Genomic DNA, 16,838 nt, shown 5'->3' with positions numbered 1-16,838 from the left:
CTCTTTCTCTGCCTTTTAACAGTTTATTTATTTCCTTCTGACGTCACATTATCTTTAACCTGCTTGGCTGCGTATAATACAGAACAATGGGGTAAGATGGTTACGTCGAAATCCCATATTTCCTGATCGAACTTTTAACAATTAAGAATGCTTTAAAGCTTAGAGAATACATTTTGTAATTCTTTAACCATCCTTAATTTGCTACTAAATGGGACGAACAATGAGAACCATAACATGTCCCATCTTACCCCACCCCACCATATCTCGTATATGACATCACTATCCTGATGAAACAATAATTTCCTCTGCTGAGATGCATCGGTTATGATCTCTACACAATGCTATTCTATGACGTCACATCCGTCTTGATCCACTCCCACACTTGAACACGTGATCAAACAATAGGCTTTATACCGAACAAACGAAACATCGCGAGGTTAATGGATTAAAGCAGAACTACTCCGCTATGTAGATCACATCATTGCGTCTCACCCGTGTGTTTTTTTGAGCTCATATATAGATTTTAATACCGGGAGGTTAAAAGGATATCGTTGGTCGCATGTTACGGCAACGACAGTCGTTATAACACGGGTGTTCTGTTTAATACACATTATGCCTGCTTACGGTTACCACGTATGTGACTTAGTGAGTGGTTGTTTTTCTGTAACTGAAAACTCCCGAGGAATATATTGCCTACGGGCACACGCCCATAATGGTGGCAGTGTCGGGTCTTGAACCTCGTATTCTCTGGTCTGCATGCAAGTCGTTCAACCACAATAGCAACAAACGAGTTTATCCTTACATTTATTGCAAACACAAAACATAATCACTTAACACTGAATTAAATTACAAGCATTATACTGAAAACAAATTTAATATTATATTTTTCCCTGTAATGTAGAAACCATGTGATGACAAATAGGACATTATCAATTTACAGTGTTGCCATGTTTAGTGTAAAGCATAAGCAGTGTAATGGTTTTAAAGGAAAAGTGAAACATTGCAAATAATCAATTAACATGGTGGTATATTGTTTGCTCTTTATCCAAATGTTTGGTATGCTGTTTGTGTTTTAACACGACCTTTTCTTATTTGTTGCAATTTACAGAACAATCTTTTAACACAGACAATCTCAATGAATATAAGGCAAATAAAAATTAAAAATAAGCGGTTTCTTTCCACTAAGTTACAAAACATATGCTTGGTCTTATACTGTAGTTTTAACTGTAATTACAACGTGTTATAAAATGCAATAGTTTTTCGCCTCATTTGGTATAAACTTTATATTGATATTTATTTTAGTGATATTTAATACTTAGCGTCATGTTTCCTGATAGATCTTACTAAATAAAAGTTTCGCATTGAGATAAAATTAATGCTTTTGTACCAGATGAACTGAAAAAGATTCTTTTGCATTTTGCCTGGTGGCAGAGTTAACAGAAAATCATATTATATACAAACACCCACAATTTTGAGTATTACGCAATCAAACAGTTTTTACTAAAATAGGTCAAAAACTCGTACAAAACATGTGTAGGCCGCAACCTGTGAAATATCATCACAATTCAAAGTCTTACTTAAGCCTGTTGTACTATTTAAACAGCAGTTACCAATATCGAAGAAAATTCTTCGAAATTAATCTAAATCAATGCATGTAATTACACCATGGTTGTTTCACTTGTTCTTTTTATACAAAGGTTGAATCCACCTTTTAACATCCGACCTTGTAACAGGCCAACAATATTCATTAGGAATCTTCCCGGGTACGTTGCATTCAAAGTATGAAAGCAATGGAAACCAAATCTGAAAATATCAGTTATTATAAAAGCTTTTTTTCTGTTTCATTTAAAAGAGAGACTGATGATGTCATTTTAGGGGAAATATATATCTCTTGTAGTAAACCATTGTTTGATTTGATTTTGCTTTTTACATATTACATAGAACTTGATCCCGACTTATTTTATTACGAGCATCGTCCAACTTCATGAGCACCAGATCAGGGCCAGATTCCCAGAAATTATCGCAGCTATTTTATTTCGTAGGGTAAGATTAATTTAAACACGAAGAGAAGGGAATACGCAGCAAAACAATATTTGTTTAAAACAGAACCCATGCAATGACCCAACATATCTGCATAACTAATTATAAGCAGTTTAACCCCAGCTGCTTATGCATGGTTACCAATACATAACTATGTAACTACATATAGATTACCTTTACACGTTTGCTGTACCAATAACACCTTGTGTTGGCGAGCATGTGGTAATATAAGAATATTCTCGATGTTATGTAGAATGCAATCACTCTGCAAAGTATTGAACATATGTGGTTGTCATGTTTGAATAAATGATTGCAACGCAAAGCCATTCGTTATAACACGGATGTTCTGTTTCATACACCTCGTGCCCGCTTACGAGTTACCATGTATGTAACTTATTTATCCTCGCATGGCGGGCCAATGGCAGCCGTTATAACACGGATGTTCTGTTTCATACACCTCGTGCCCGCTTACGAGTTACCATGTATGTAACTTATTTATCCTCGCATGGCGGGCCAATGGCAGCCGTTATAACACGGATGTTTTGTTTCATACACCTCGTGCCCGCTTACGAGTTACCATGTATGTAACTTATTTATCCTCGCATGGCGGGCCAATGGCAGCCGTTATAACACGGATGTTCTGTTTCATACACCTCGTGCCCGCTTACGAGTTACCATGTATGTAACTTATTTATCCTCGCTTGGCGGGGCAACGACAGTTGTTATAACACAGGTGTTCTGTTCCACACACCTCGTGCCCGCTTACGAGTTACCATGTATGTGAATTATTTATCCTCGCATTGCGGACAACAACAGTCGTTATAACCTGGGTGTTTTGTTTGTTCATACTGCCTGCTTTAAGAGTTATCATGTATGTAATTTTATAGGTGATTAAAAGTGACCACTAGTTGCCATAAAGCAGCTTGCCCAAGGACACACACGCCCACGATGGTGGCAGCGACGAACATCAACACAATATCCTCTGGTTGAATGCAAGGACGCTAACTAATGTACCATGCTGGTACCACTTATAGTTGAAGCAATGGGATTAAATAATTGAAATATATAATATATATATTTATGGCTTTAGTTTAAACACATAATATCCAAACATCCTGATCGTGTTTTAAACAATTAACCACGGGCTATGGGAGTCGTGAGGATACGGTTTTATAATTCTTTGAATGTTCTTTGTTACTACCAAATGAAGCAAGAAAATAGAATGAAAAGGTGTCCCATTTTCCCCACCCTACTGTACAACATATATATGTATAGTTTTAGATTAACATTACAACTTACACGTCAATGGAATAATGTTCATGAGCAGCGAGCACAAAGAATATTCCAAACAAATTAAGAACCCAGGAAAATGTATGAAGACGATAATATTTACTTGGGGTGTCTGTGATGTAATAATAATCACTATTATTTTTTTGTTACGTAATAATAAAACACAATGATAGAATTCAAAGACAGCAAGTGAATATTAATAAAAGCCACGAGTTGCGTGATACAAACATACAGGATATTACATATGTTGTTTTTACTTATTAGGATTATTATATTTATAATCTCGATAACAGCTGTTGCAAAATATCATAAACTGTGGTGTATAAGAATTGGCCATTGTTGTATATTATAATAAAATATTGTAATTGCAAATCTTATATAATGTTGTATTATGATGTCATAATGATAATTATTCATAGGTTTGTTGGTCACAATGACACATCAACACAAACCCAGATATTCTGCCACGAATGCAACAATCTATAATTAAACCTTGGGGGACACGGTGGGCAGACCAACCCGGAATTTTCTGCACCACAATAATCAGTAAACATTACAACCAACAAGATTTGTTTTACAGGATTGTGTGTCTAACTATCCTTGCCTCCCCCTATGTTTATAACTAAACAACTATTTTAACAAGGTACAGTCAGGAGCATTTTACCTAAAATAGTGATGAAATATGATATAGTTTGGCACCAATGTAAACCACCGGTGGGGTTACTTTAATCAAATTCCGGAGGTTTTAACCAATGGCAATAAAACATTGACTAAACATAGCTTTGTATTTTCGTAGGAAAATAATAGGAATAAATATCTTTTACAATTAGGAAACCAGGGCTTGATGAAAGTTGCAACTTATGCAAAATTCTTAAGGTGGGCCTGCATGACCTGCAATCCAGCAGCGTATAAATTGGCTCCTATGGTTTGACACATATATTATAAACCAACACAAACTTACATTCAGTAATAAGATGATTGAACAAAGTTAAGTACGCTGTGTGACCACTAAACATATAATCACCACAAGTATGTACACCAGTGAGTGTCATACCGAACCCAGCTACAATTTCAGTCGCGCGCACGAACCGCTGCCATGCTGAGTGATACATCGCTGTGAATGGAATAAAATGTCATGATGTTTGATTGATAATAATTATATATAATATTCAATTATCAAACACTACAGAATGTACCATGCATACACATAGTTTACTCTGCATGGGTGAAGGAAATGGGTCCTTGGTATTTAGACAAATATGACATCACACCACAGTAAGAGCATCATGGTTTATGAGGGTTAGGAAGAAAATTCATAATCCACCCAACTATCCCAAACAACCCACAAACCTGAACATTGTAAATGTTGCCCCGGTACCGACAGTGATGTCACAATGATGGTGACGGACCTTAGGAGAAAAACGGAGCTCGCGATGCTGAAGAAACGACGCAGAAGGATCATTCTGTGGGGGGGGGGTTATTTACGGGGTTAAATGGATTTTAGTAAATGGGGGATATGAGTCAGTGGAGGGATAAGGGCCACAACGCCCAATATAGGGGTTTACACCATAATGAATAGTGAGTTGATATTGGTTTTGGCATACACCTAAACTGACATTATAAATATAGGTGACCTCTCGGTTAAACTTATGCAAGTTAACCAGACAATCTTGTATATGAAAAGTTTTTCAAAATTTAAAACAAGTTAAAACTGAATGCTCGTGTTGGTTTTGTTGTTGCCATGTGAGGATAAACAAGTTACATTTGCCAACGAACCTGTGTTTATGGAAGAACAGAATGAACAGCCACACGATGGCAAGGGAGAGCCCGCATAACTCGGCAAGTTGGAAAGCGTACGGGATCAACGGGACGTTATCGAGGAAAATGTCGGGGAGAGGGGGGTACTTCTGTTTGTCGGGTACTCGCTCATGCACGAGAACCATCATGTATGCGGTGACCCACGACACAAAGGTCGCGTATAGAAAGCTCACCTGGTGAAATGGTGTGTCTATTATTTAACGCTAGGTTTAGGTTTTTATTTTAATATCCAATGATTTCTATTCTGTATTCTGTATGGGTGAGGAGATTTAGGCCACAGTTGGTCCATTACCCCAAAAACTCGGCCAATAAAGATGAAATATTTGATTATGATGTCATAATGTTATTTCTTACAAATAATGATAAATTATGAAGTAAATCAACAGATAAATATTCATGTTTTGGGCAAGAATTCGCCATTTTGTATTGCTGTTAATAAACATTAAATAATGATGCTATAAATGCATGGTTGGGGTAATGTACAAACTATGGTTTGAACCTTACTATAACGATGTAAGACCTCATCCATATTAAATAAAATGATAAAAAAGTAAAAAATGTACACTCATTATATAAAATTACAGGGTGAATGAATGAGTATTATCAAGTATAGATTTTACTTTGTATGAAAGTGCCTTGATATCAACATTCAGTAACTTGTTTGTTTATGTTTTGCATTGATAATAGCAACACTTGCGGTATACCACCTCATATGAGGATATTCACTTTCATAACAATAAACAATGACATCTTATATCAGATTCTTAACAATAGTAAGATGCATCAGCAGAAGCACATATAATAAAACAACAGATTTACAGCCAATCCAATCACCATGCTTTCACTTTACAAAATTGAGTGTCTTAAAGTTACCTAAGTTAAATCTTTATATAAAAATAAATTTCAAAGGAATTCATAAAACAGTCAAACCACATTTACATAGAATCAGCCATATCTTTAAAACGTTCCCGTTATAGCTTTATGTAATGTAAGAAACAAACAATTTATGAAATACTAATCTCATTTTTTGAAGGAGTTTCCACAAGGAAGAAATATCTAATATAACAAGTTAACAACCACTATAAAATAAAACGTAATAAATTTGCTTTAAAAAAAAAACATTTTATAAAATACCAATCTCAGATTCTAAAAGAGTTTTCACAAGCAAGAAAACAGCCAGCATAACAAGTTAAACAACCACAAAAAATGAAATTTACAAACTGTAAGTTGAATATAACCTATACAGTATGTACGGTATATATACTCGTATAACAACTCATAAACTTACAAACAATTTATTGAGTTCTGGTAAGAAGGCGACATCTTTGCCCCGTGACCTCATAGAGACCTCTATGTCGCTATCAATGTACGAAGAATGATCCGTCTCGTCGTAACTTGAACCCCTACCATCGTCGCTATGATGGTTGTTGTTGGTGGTTGTTGTGTATATCTGGCTCCTCTTGTGGTGAGACACTCCTGTGGGGGGAACAATATTGTTTATTCAAGAAAAATCAAAATAGTTTATTTATCCTTGCACCTCAGGAGTTTAACGCTATGTGGCAAGTAGCGGTTGGCATGCCAACTACATCCTGGTGTTTGAAGGTTTACGACTCCTATAGTTGGGAATTCTTTGTTTGTGATATTAAATGTAAAGAACTTCTTATTTATTTCTTTAACTTGGAGTTACAACATGGGAAGGTTATACTCTCGTGCACCATGTAGTTACAACCACTTGTTTGTTCTGAAACGTGCTTACTTCACCATTAATTTACTTGATATAAATATTTAAAATATTGCAACAAATTTGGCAATTTCTTGGTGTGCGATCTAAAAGGGCGGACGACTTCATTTATGTTTAAGTGTCTCAAACCCAATAACAGCATTGTATCTTCTGGGCTAAAGGTAGACACGCTAAGTCGCTAACCGCTGTCGCAAACAGCTGGGCTGTTAATAAATTACTATTTTCTTCAATAACGTATGAATTATGACATCACAAACCCACCATTTAATACACGACGCTCAATTTTACTTTTTTGTTGCAAAAGTTTCAAACATCGCCACAATTTCTTTATGTCGCTTAACTTCTTGAATTGCAAAGGAGGATTCCGGAGATCCTGTGGTGTAAACATATATATATAAAACTTGTTGTACACATAAATATATATAATTTATTAAAAGTGTTACAAACATTAATATATTGAACTTCTATTATCTTTACAATTACCGATAGGGAAGATCAAATTAATCAAAACAATGAAGAGAATTAGCAGCAAAACAAAAGTCGTTAAAACAGTTAGGGTAAAACTTCTTTTAACAAAGGGTGACATCATAATTATGTTTTAGCCTCCAGTTTTACACCTAAAACAGATTTTACCCTGCTGTTAGGTGTCCATACAAACAAGCAGAGCCAAAGTATATTGCATTCACCACATTAATCAATGAGGTTCCCTATGTTTGACAACTATGAGTGTAACTGTATTTTAACAATGTCACCCTAGATTTTACCCTGCTGTTAGGTGTCCAAACAAACAAGCAGAGCCAAAGTATATTGCATTCACCACATTAATCAATGAGGTTCCCTATGTTTGACAACTATGAGTGTAACTGTATTTTAACAATGTCACCCCAGATTTTACCCTGCTGTTAGGTGTCTATACAAACAAGCAGAGCCAAAGTATATTGCATTCACCACATTAATCAATGAGGTTTCCTATGTTTAACTACATTTTAACAATGTCACCCGAGATTTAAATCTATAAAACAAGACGGAAGACACCTATACCAACAGACCACAGCCTCTACTATATGTTTTATACTGGATAATAGACATACTTCATTACCCATAGTAGCCTGGCCACCAGAAACTTACTTTTTCAGTCAACGACAACAAAACGTCTCCATCCACCTCATGCTTCTCACAAAGCAACTCAGAATATTTTTCAAAACCCTCAGATTTCAACCAAACTTTTACTTCCTCGCAACCCCACTCGTGAATATACATGACCCTTAACTTATTTCATTCGTAAGTTTATCCTAGTATCCACAACACCTAAAACTTGGAGACAATATTGTTTACAAAATAAGAATACGACATAATATTTACATTTCGTTATAATACATAGAACCAAGTTTCGAATAATGTTCTTTTTTAACTTTTACTAAACACATTTAAACCTGACAACAAGCAATAATAAGCATATACTAATATATATATGTTACGTGTATTGTAACCTTATAAGCTTAATCTATTCATATTATTGCTTGCAGGCAATTTTTCAGAACAAATCAGAACTACAGTAGCGACCTTTGCACCGCAGCTTTAGTTACAAAACAATCGAAATTATCAACAAAACAGCTGACGCCGCGATAATGACGTCACAGTAGACAAAGAACAGCGTGCGCAGCGAAAGCGTGGGCGAGATTTTAGAATGTCGGTTTGTGGGAAAAAACTTATCTACATTATAAAAGATTTATCAGGAGTAGTTGGACAACAGTCGTTATACCACGAGTGTTCTGTTTTATACACCTCGTGCCCGCTTACAAGTTACCACATATGTAACTTATTTATCCTCGCGTGGCGGGGCAATGACAGTCGTTATACCACGAGTGTTCTGTTTTATACACCTCGTGCCAGCTTACAAGTTACCATGTATGTAACTTATTTATCCTCGCGTGGCGTTGCAGCAACAGTCGTTATTACACGGGTGTTCTGTTTTATACACCTCGTGCCAGCTTACAAGTTACAACGTATGTAACTTATTTATCCTCGCATGGCGGGGCAATGACAGTCGTTATACCACGAGTGTTCTGTTTTATACACCTCGTGCCCGCTTACAAGTTACCACATCTCGCATGGCAGGGCAATGACAGTCGTTATAACACGGGTGTTCTGTTTCATACACCTCGTGTCCGCTTACAAGTTACAACGTATGTAACTTATTTATCCTCGCATCGCGAGGCAACGACAGTTGTTATAACACGAGTGTTCTGTTTCATACACCTCGTGCTCGCTTACAAGTTACCACGTATGTAACTTATTTATCCTCGCATCGCGAGGCAACGACAGTTGTTATAACACAGGTGTTCTGTTCCATACACCTCGTGCCCGCTTACAAGTTGACTAAGTTGGAGCAATTGTTGTTAAATGTCTTGCCCAAAGATACATATATGCCCACAATGGTAGCAGCGTCAAACCTCGAACCCATACCCCCTGATCTTGATAAGAGTGTAACCATTTTGCCGCTGCCACGTGTATAAGATGCACAAATACACAAAACATAAATTTAAAATAAAAAAGATGATTTATTGTAGGCACTTGCAAGACGTGTTAATAGGAAATTATGTACAGTAGTGTTAATAGTGCAATAAACAATGTGAGTCAACCATATGAAACAATGGAAACAAAGGTTGCATTCAACACAAACATAATTACTTGGATGTTCAACCTTTGATATGAAAACAAATATTTCATAGGATTCAGGTAAAAGTCAAATTTTACTAAAATTTAATAAAACTCAAGTCCCCGCATTGCGGCCAAAACATAGGTTTTAACAAATTTATGTCAAATTTCATTTGTAAAAATCGCTGAAAAATATTATGCTCAATTCAAAATAGTAGTAAACATAGTTTGAAACATATGTACTAAAAATTCAATTGTAATAAATGAAACTTTCATGGCTGGGTGACTTACGATTTACCACATACGTACTATAAATTTGAATAAATGTACTCAGATTGACAAATTGCTTCATTAGTTTTGCTCACAAGTAAAAACAATAAAAATGATGTAAAAATAAAATATTAGTTACTTGTTGATGCTGCATTAAAAACATTGGATTTAAAATCGGAACTTTTAAATTAAGTTCGCCAGTAACATTACAACGTACGTAAAGTGTATAGTTGGGCAATGTTTTGTAGATTGGCGTTCAAGCGTTATTTGTTGTTGAACAAACACAAAATCTACAAAGAAATTTTCACTTGATATTTTAGTTAAAGAAGACAGAAGTAATTATCGATGAATAAAACTTGGGATTTCTGGTCAGTTTCCATACAACATAACATTCCGTAGGTATTTATAACACAATTGTCTTCATTTCACTAAAGATGGATTAAGGTTCTAAACCATGTTTAAAATAAAGAACAATTTGAGATGAATATACGGTTTGTTGTTTGCATTGAAACAGGGCCATAATATTAACAACATATTTTGTAGAACATAGGTTCTTATGCTTGGAGGTGTTTCTCCATCGGATGGTTCATAAGGAAAGATGATAAACTGTCATATAAGTTTGGACTAAACATGTTTTCCTGAGCGAAATGTGGGTTTTGTGACATTGTTAAAATGGTTGTGTGTTAAAGTATAAGAACCCGTGTTCTAATATCATGTGTTAAAATATCATAAAAACTTCAACGATATGCTTTTAAACATTCTCATTAAACCCTAATACTTTTGGCTGGTGGTAAAACATAATTGGCATGATGGATATATGACAAGTAGTGCAACGATATTTACAAAGTGAAATATTCAAATATGAAGTTTTTACCAATCCTGGTGCAAGACATGCTTATGTACAAGTTCCATCATCAAGACATGCTGGAACATGGTATATGTGGAGCTCCCATCTGCTGCAACACTTTGTCCAACCACTGCAGTGGACCATTCAGATGCATTTCTATCCAACATGGGGTGGAAGTGACATGTTGTCTTCGGTACTCAGCTCCCCAACCTTTAACAAAACTCATACGAATCGTGCACATCCTAGTTAGTTGGTAAACTGCCTCAAATCCCTGGTTTACTGATTGGGACAAAAGAGCCGCAAATTCCTGCAACAAAAAGATTATTAAACATTTTTCTTCAATAATACTTAAGTTGGGGAAATAGGCAAACATTGGATATACACCAGGTGTCAGGTGTGCCTCACCATCAACCTCACTCTTATAGAATAGAATCTCTATTATTATGCGTCTATAACTTGCCTCAGTGGGGTCTAGATGGTAGCACCCTGGGTGTTGGAGTAATAGACCTACATTCCAGGTCTCAGGTGTGCCTCACTGAAGAGCTTACCCATATATACATATTTAATTTGAGGTAATCAGCCAACTCTGGTAGACCTCACCTTTATAGAACCTTACAACATAGCATTAACATTCCAACCAACCAACTAACCTGGTTATTGAATATTTTAAGGTGACATCCAGGTGGTATCTTAACAACAGTAGCTGGGTGCCATCCGTATCGCTGGTTACAGTTCGGACTCTGCACGAATATCGCGCTGTCACTCAAACACTCAGCGAATACTTCACCAGCGATGTAATATAAACGAACGCCTGTGGAAGGAAGGATACTTGGTTTGTTGTGTTTTAGGGAAATGAAACATAATCTAAACTATGATAACAAAATTAAATAAATAAAGTGTAAAAGGCGCACCCAACACCCAGGGTTACAACTCGACAGTGACCACTGGGTTGGAATAATGTCTGTTTAGTGACTTGCCCCCCAAAGATACATACGTACAGCACCGGCCATGAATGAAATACAAAATTCACTTGACTCATGTTATTAGTAACAATTCCTGCATTTCGACGCAAGCGACTTTTTTTTTCGACGTCTTGTATCAGTGGTTTCAACACAAGCGACGAACCACTGATACGAAACATATATTTATCTAAACTTTAAAACTCAATGTTACTTGCTTAAAATTACTTGCATAAACACCAAGCATGCACAACAACACCTACCTTTCCCCACGTGTCTCCTAGTTATCTCAACATGCTGTGTTCGGTTGATGTTGGAAAGAAGTCCGAGACAAAACCTCTCCGAGTTTGAAGGATCGGTGAATCCGTCGACGGTAAGCGAGGATTGAGTGGCGTGGAAGGGCTCACCTGGTGGGGTGGGTGGAATGTGTGTAACTTATTTATCCTCGACAATCGTTATAACACGGTGTTTCATATACGTTGTGCCCGCTTACAAGTTACCACGCATGTAACTTTGTGGAATGAAAAATCCGAAGCTACCATGTATGTTACTTTAAGTATAAGTCAGAGTTGGCCCCAACACCCCGGTTGCTAACACATGAACACCAGATGTTGAAGCCTGTCGCTTCCCCAAAGGTAAGATGCTGTTATATAACATTCACATGTGCTTGGGATATTGTGCCAAATCTGGTCTAAACCCCAGGATTTGACAATGACCTCACCGACATAGAATGCTGTGAATATAAGTATTAACACAAACACACTCACCTATTCTTTGATTAAGTTCATAGTAAGATATGGAACACCAATGTGGGGGTTCATGATACGCAACAGATTGAACATCATCGCTGCCTGAGGAGGGGGAAGCGCTCGTTGTTCCATCTATGGGATCATCATTATTAACAATATATTCATGTAAAAGCATGGATGCTTTAACTCAGTGGCATAAGTGTAATGTTAAGCACCTGGGGTGACGTGTTAGTTAAACAACTTTATCCTGCTGTTAGGTGTCTATGAATGAATTAATGTAACTTATTTATCCTTGCATGGCGGGGTAGCGGCGGTCGTTATAAGTTATAACGCAGGATTTTCTGATTCATACACCACGTGCCAGCTTATGAATTACTACTTATGCAACTTTGTGGGTGATGGTTTTTTTTGTATGGCTGATAAAAACCAATTAGTGATCACTGGGTTGGAGCAATTGTCTGTTAAAGGTGCCCCACAAAAATACACCAATCAGTTTTTGTATCAGCGTCAAGCATCGAACCCAGTACCCTCTAACTTTGTTTGTGACAACAAATAACATAATGATGGGTGCAAGCAAACTGTTTCGTTTTCAAGCTTTAGCAAAATGTGATGCAGACAATAGATAACAAGGTTATTTACGTGGTTGTTTTGCTTTTTAAAACTGTATCATGACATCATAAACCACTTTATCTATAATAAACAAACATAAAATATATTTTAACACCGCAATTGACTTCTAAACAAGTTTTTATTGCTTGCACTAAATACCATGTCTCTGGTAGCTGTGTAGCTGTGTGGATGTATTTACTTTGTTTGTAATTTGTGTCTCGTGTTAAATGCCAATGAAGCTACTATAATGTGTAGATTTTGTTTGCATTTGTGTTTATGTTTTTAGTTTGTTTTTGAAAGTTTTAGGATCAACGAATGCCAATAATACAAGCCAATACTGCACAGTGGGCCATGTATTGAAAGTATTAACATTAAAGACACACGTGGAACAATGTTGTAGTATTTGTATATTGGAGAAGTGCTAAATATAAATATTTCATGAATTCATGGGTGGGGGTGGGAGGCAAAGCTGGGGTAGCAGGGTGGGCAAGCCTACTCTGGAATTCCCATTAGATCACTACACCCCCTACATTTATATAAATAGTCTACATGCTAGGAGCATTGATTTAGTGATCATAAGGTTACTACACACCTGAGAATGTAGTTGGAGGGCCGGGACTTGATAAGTTGGAACCCGATTCACTGAACTCGCTATCCTCGCTCATGTAGCCTGGTGGTGGGCTCTCTGGTATCGTGAAGTTACCTGATGGTTGCATACCTGTAGGGAGGAGGGTATTTTATTATCTGCATGGAAGACATTGTTGGGTGACTGCGTGGAACTTAACCCCATATGGTTGATTTCAAAGAAGGCAACATCATGATTGAGTAGCGTACAAATAACTTTGATATTAACGAAACTAATATTTACAACTTTCAAACTTAAACAAATAATGAAGTTTTGGATACAGTTGGTCTCAAACATTATGCATGGGTGAATTTGTGGTAATGGACAACTCTGGTCTAAACCCCAGACCCCATGGCATGCCTCACTGTACGACCTCACTCATATAGAATAGAATGTGCATATACAATGTTGGAATAATGGGCAACTCTGGTCTAAACCCCAGACCCCATGGCATGCCTCACTGTAGGACCTCGCCCATATAGAATAGATAAAACACCTCATTAACTCACTTGGTTCAAAAGTAGCATTCTCAGGAACAATAGACCAATCATCCAATGGTGGGAACTCGGCAGGTATTGGTTCCGTTTGCCGTGGGACCAATATTGGGGGAAGGGCGGGTGTTTCTACACGCGTGTAATGGTACGGGTTCACGCATACCTGGGTACATGGGTGGGGGTAACTGGTAAGTATGACTATCTAAGGACATTGGTATATTACATACTATACTATGGGCATATATATAAATGTGTTATTTTACCATAGAAAAGCTATCGTTGTGGTCTACTCTGGCTCTATTTGTTTGTATAGACACCTAACAGCAAGGTAAAAGCAGTTTTACCTTAAAACTAGAATTCTATAAATATCTTACAATGTCATTCATGTTACAAAAGTTTGGGTGAAGTTTCACCTGAAACACCTAACGTTATGTCTATACCAATGCCCATATATAGCCCAACATAAACACCTCATCTCTCTTTAGTTGGAAAGCATATTCACATTTCTCCACCGGTCGTAACTCATGATGGTTCCTCAGGTCCGGCCACCTCCACAACCTACAGTATAAAACATGGGGGAGGGACTTCTTGTGGGAAACCTGCATGGTGGGGGGGGGGTTATATGGGTGGTGGTGGTTGTTAAATACTTGTATACTGTATGTGATGTATATTTATGAATATATAAGTTCATATACGGTAATGTTAATGATATAATAAGGATTAAAAGCCGGTTTAGAAAATATGAAGATATGAACTGCCACCCCCCTGCTGTAACAGTTTTAAATGTTTGTTAACTCGCAAGCATTTCAATTTATATTATAATAAAAACTATATTATAATAAAAGTAATATAAATTGTTTAATAACTCAGTTTGCTGCAAATAGATCTATACCATCAAAGTATGTTGTGAGCATTAAAAGTTGGAAAACCCCCTTTTTTATATGGTTTGAATATCTGTGAAAGGTGGTACCGCTTATTTGGTCTTCTCGTATTAGCAAACGGTTAACAAGTGTTGTCCAAACACCAGTTAATATATAAGAAGCAATTTACAGCAAACTAAGCAAAGAAAGTAAAACAGACCAGACTTTAGTTAATTAGTTGTATTGTTATACCTCATGTTTTATTAAATCATAACATGAACCAACTCACATGGATGAGTAAACTCACGGAACATGAGACGTATTTTTATTAAAAGTAAACCAGTCATTAACATTATTGTATCTATTTTAAACCAGACACAAGTCACAACTAAAATAATAAAAATTTAAACAGTCTTTGCATTTATTAACACAAGGAATAATTTGATTTCAACTTACATCCTTAAATTATAATAATAAAACAAATAAATCTGTATAAAAAATAAACGTAATATAAGGCCAAACATTAGATTTACATCTAAATCTGCTAGTTCAATGACAAATGAATGAAATTTTTAACATAATTACGACAATCATAAACACACCCCTGCAGTGTTTATAAATTAATATTATGCAGTATAACAATTCTATGTTTGTACCACAAGACCGGATATTTCACAGCAACCACGCAAAGCATTCAATGTGGTACACAATATCACCCACCTGCAGCCTGCCATCTAGTGACCGAGGTATCTTCACACACTTTGTATCGATTGATTGCTTCGTCACAGCCTTCTTCAGATCCTCCAACCCCCCACTTTTCTTGAGCTTTTTTACCAAACTTTTGATTGCTTTCTCAGCAAACTTTTCATCCTGTGGTTAATGTGGGGTTGTAAGTATGCAGTGAATAGTATATGTTGGGAAAACTTAAATATCAATGAAAGTTCTGTAAACATGACACAGACAATTGTCCGCTTAAACGACATAAATAATTTGTACAACGTACAATACAGAGTACTTTTCCTTTACTATAAAAAAATCAAATAAACCACAAATGGAAATTAACAACAAATTAGTTGTACTCACTACATATTGAATTGTTAGTAAGTATAAGCAAACCTAGTAAGTAAATAACAAAGTTAAGAAAAATATTGAAAAACCTTGAAGCGACGTCAAATGACAGTCTCTGACATAGAAATACAAAACTCAATAAGTTTACACAACTTATTAGTTAAATAGGCGTAGCCGCGTAACAGTTAAACCCAATATACAACTCCTAACTTTTGCCCGATGAATCACAGAGGATTCTTCACTATTACCCAATATTTTACATTTCAAACTAAATCATTGAAACCACAAAATACCTGAGCTGACATTTCCCCTCTCTTCCACCCCAGGAGTTCTTTAACAACTGGAGGAGTGAATTGCAACATATTTACTTTCAATGTTCGATGTTTTCAATAGATATTCAATATCCAACGTTTGCCTGGCATTAAAACCAACTCGAAAATGAAACAACAGTTTTCACCTATGTGGTGGTAGTAACAACTGTATATACAAAACACTGTTATATTTTCCTATTATATACATTACTTGATTACTGTCAAACTAATGCATGATTGTGTAAATGGAATCGAATGCTTTGCTTTTTAGCATAAGATAAGACCAAATTAGTAGAAACCACATTGACAAAAACATAATAGGGTAATCATAAAATTATTAGAAAGTAAATTGTTGTTAGATAAAATAATTATACAAAAGAAAAAAGTAAAACACTTTTTCTTGTGAACAAAAAAAAATCGTAAGTAATTCCAATAAAACAATAACAGTTTATATAATTTACAAATATTTTTTTCACATAACATATATACGCTACCTATT

The 16,838-nt window shown here is 36.1% G+C and overlaps 2 protein-coding genes across 2 annotated transcripts; both read right to left on the bottom strand.

Annotated features, from left to right (window-relative positions):
* Positions 1-1,010: 1,010 nt before the first annotated feature.
* LOC100180173 (sphingomyelin synthase-related protein 1) lies at positions 1,011-8,206 on the bottom strand. Its single transcript, XM_002127004.3, has 9 exons — positions 8,018-8,206; positions 7,151-7,262; positions 6,437-6,624; positions 5,107-5,321; positions 4,681-4,793; positions 4,292-4,444; positions 3,340-3,442; positions 2,215-2,305; positions 1,011-1,803 (listed from the first exon to the last, which is right to left on the bottom strand). Exons 1-9 carry the CDS (start codon positions 8,147-8,149, stop codon positions 1,675-1,677), a joined length of 1,236 nt encoding a protein of 411 aa, XP_002127040.1. The 5' UTR covers positions 8,150-8,206; the 3' UTR covers positions 1,011-1,674.
* Positions 8,207-9,430: 1,224 nt separating this feature from the next.
* LOC100178575 (mothers against decapentaplegic homolog 3) lies at positions 9,431-16,549 on the bottom strand. The gene is made up of 9 exons (XM_026837198.1): positions 16,322-16,549; positions 15,681-15,830; positions 14,571-14,699; positions 14,116-14,263; positions 13,574-13,699; positions 12,391-12,504; positions 11,887-12,030; positions 11,315-11,475; positions 9,431-10,971 (listed from the first exon to the last, which is right to left on the bottom strand). The coding sequence occupies exons 1-9, from the start codon at positions 16,388-16,390 to the stop codon at positions 10,732-10,734; spliced, it is 1,281 nt and encodes a 426-aa protein (XP_026692999.1). The 5' UTR covers positions 16,391-16,549; the 3' UTR covers positions 9,431-10,731.
* Between the last annotated feature and the right edge of the window lie 289 nt (positions 16,550-16,838).

Source organism: Ciona intestinalis, chromosome 12 (assembly GCF_000224145.3).
Source record: "Ciona intestinalis chromosome 12, KH, whole genome shotgun sequence".
NCBI lineage: Eukaryota > Metazoa > Chordata > Ascidiacea > Phlebobranchia > Cionidae > Ciona > Ciona intestinalis.
Note: the sequence above shows the minus strand (reverse complement) of the source record. Positions and strands in the feature narration are given on the sequence as shown.

What these genes read in the sequence shown, in the direction of transcription:
- LOC100180173 (XM_002127004.3), bottom strand. Translation starts at nt 8,149, where the DNA reads ATGTATATTCACGAGTGGGGTTGCGAGGAAGTAAAAGTTTGGTTGAAA. An exon ending in CAGAACTCAATAAATTGTTT is followed by an intron (nt 5,322 to 6,436) that starts GTAAGTTTATGA and finishes CCATTTCACCAG; the next exon opens with GTGAGCTTTCTATACGCGAC. An exon ending in CTGTTCTTCCATAAACACAG is followed by an intron (nt 4,794 to 5,106) that starts GTTCGTTGGCAA and finishes CCCCCCCCACAG; the next exon opens with AATGATCCTTCTGCGTCGTT.
- LOC100178575 (XM_026837198.1), bottom strand. Translation starts at nt 16,390, where the DNA reads ATGTTGCAATTCACTCCTCCAGTTGTTAAAGAACTCCTGGGGTGGAAG. An exon ending in TGAACTTAATCAAAGAATAG is followed by an intron (nt 12,031 to 12,390) that starts GTGAGTGTGTTT and finishes CCACCCCACCAG; the next exon opens with GTGAGCCCTTCCACGCCACT. An exon ending in TTAAAATATTCAATAACCAG is followed by an intron (nt 10,972 to 11,314) that starts GTTAGTTGGTTG and finishes TTTTTGTTGCAG; the next exon opens with GAATTTGCGGCTCTTTTGTC.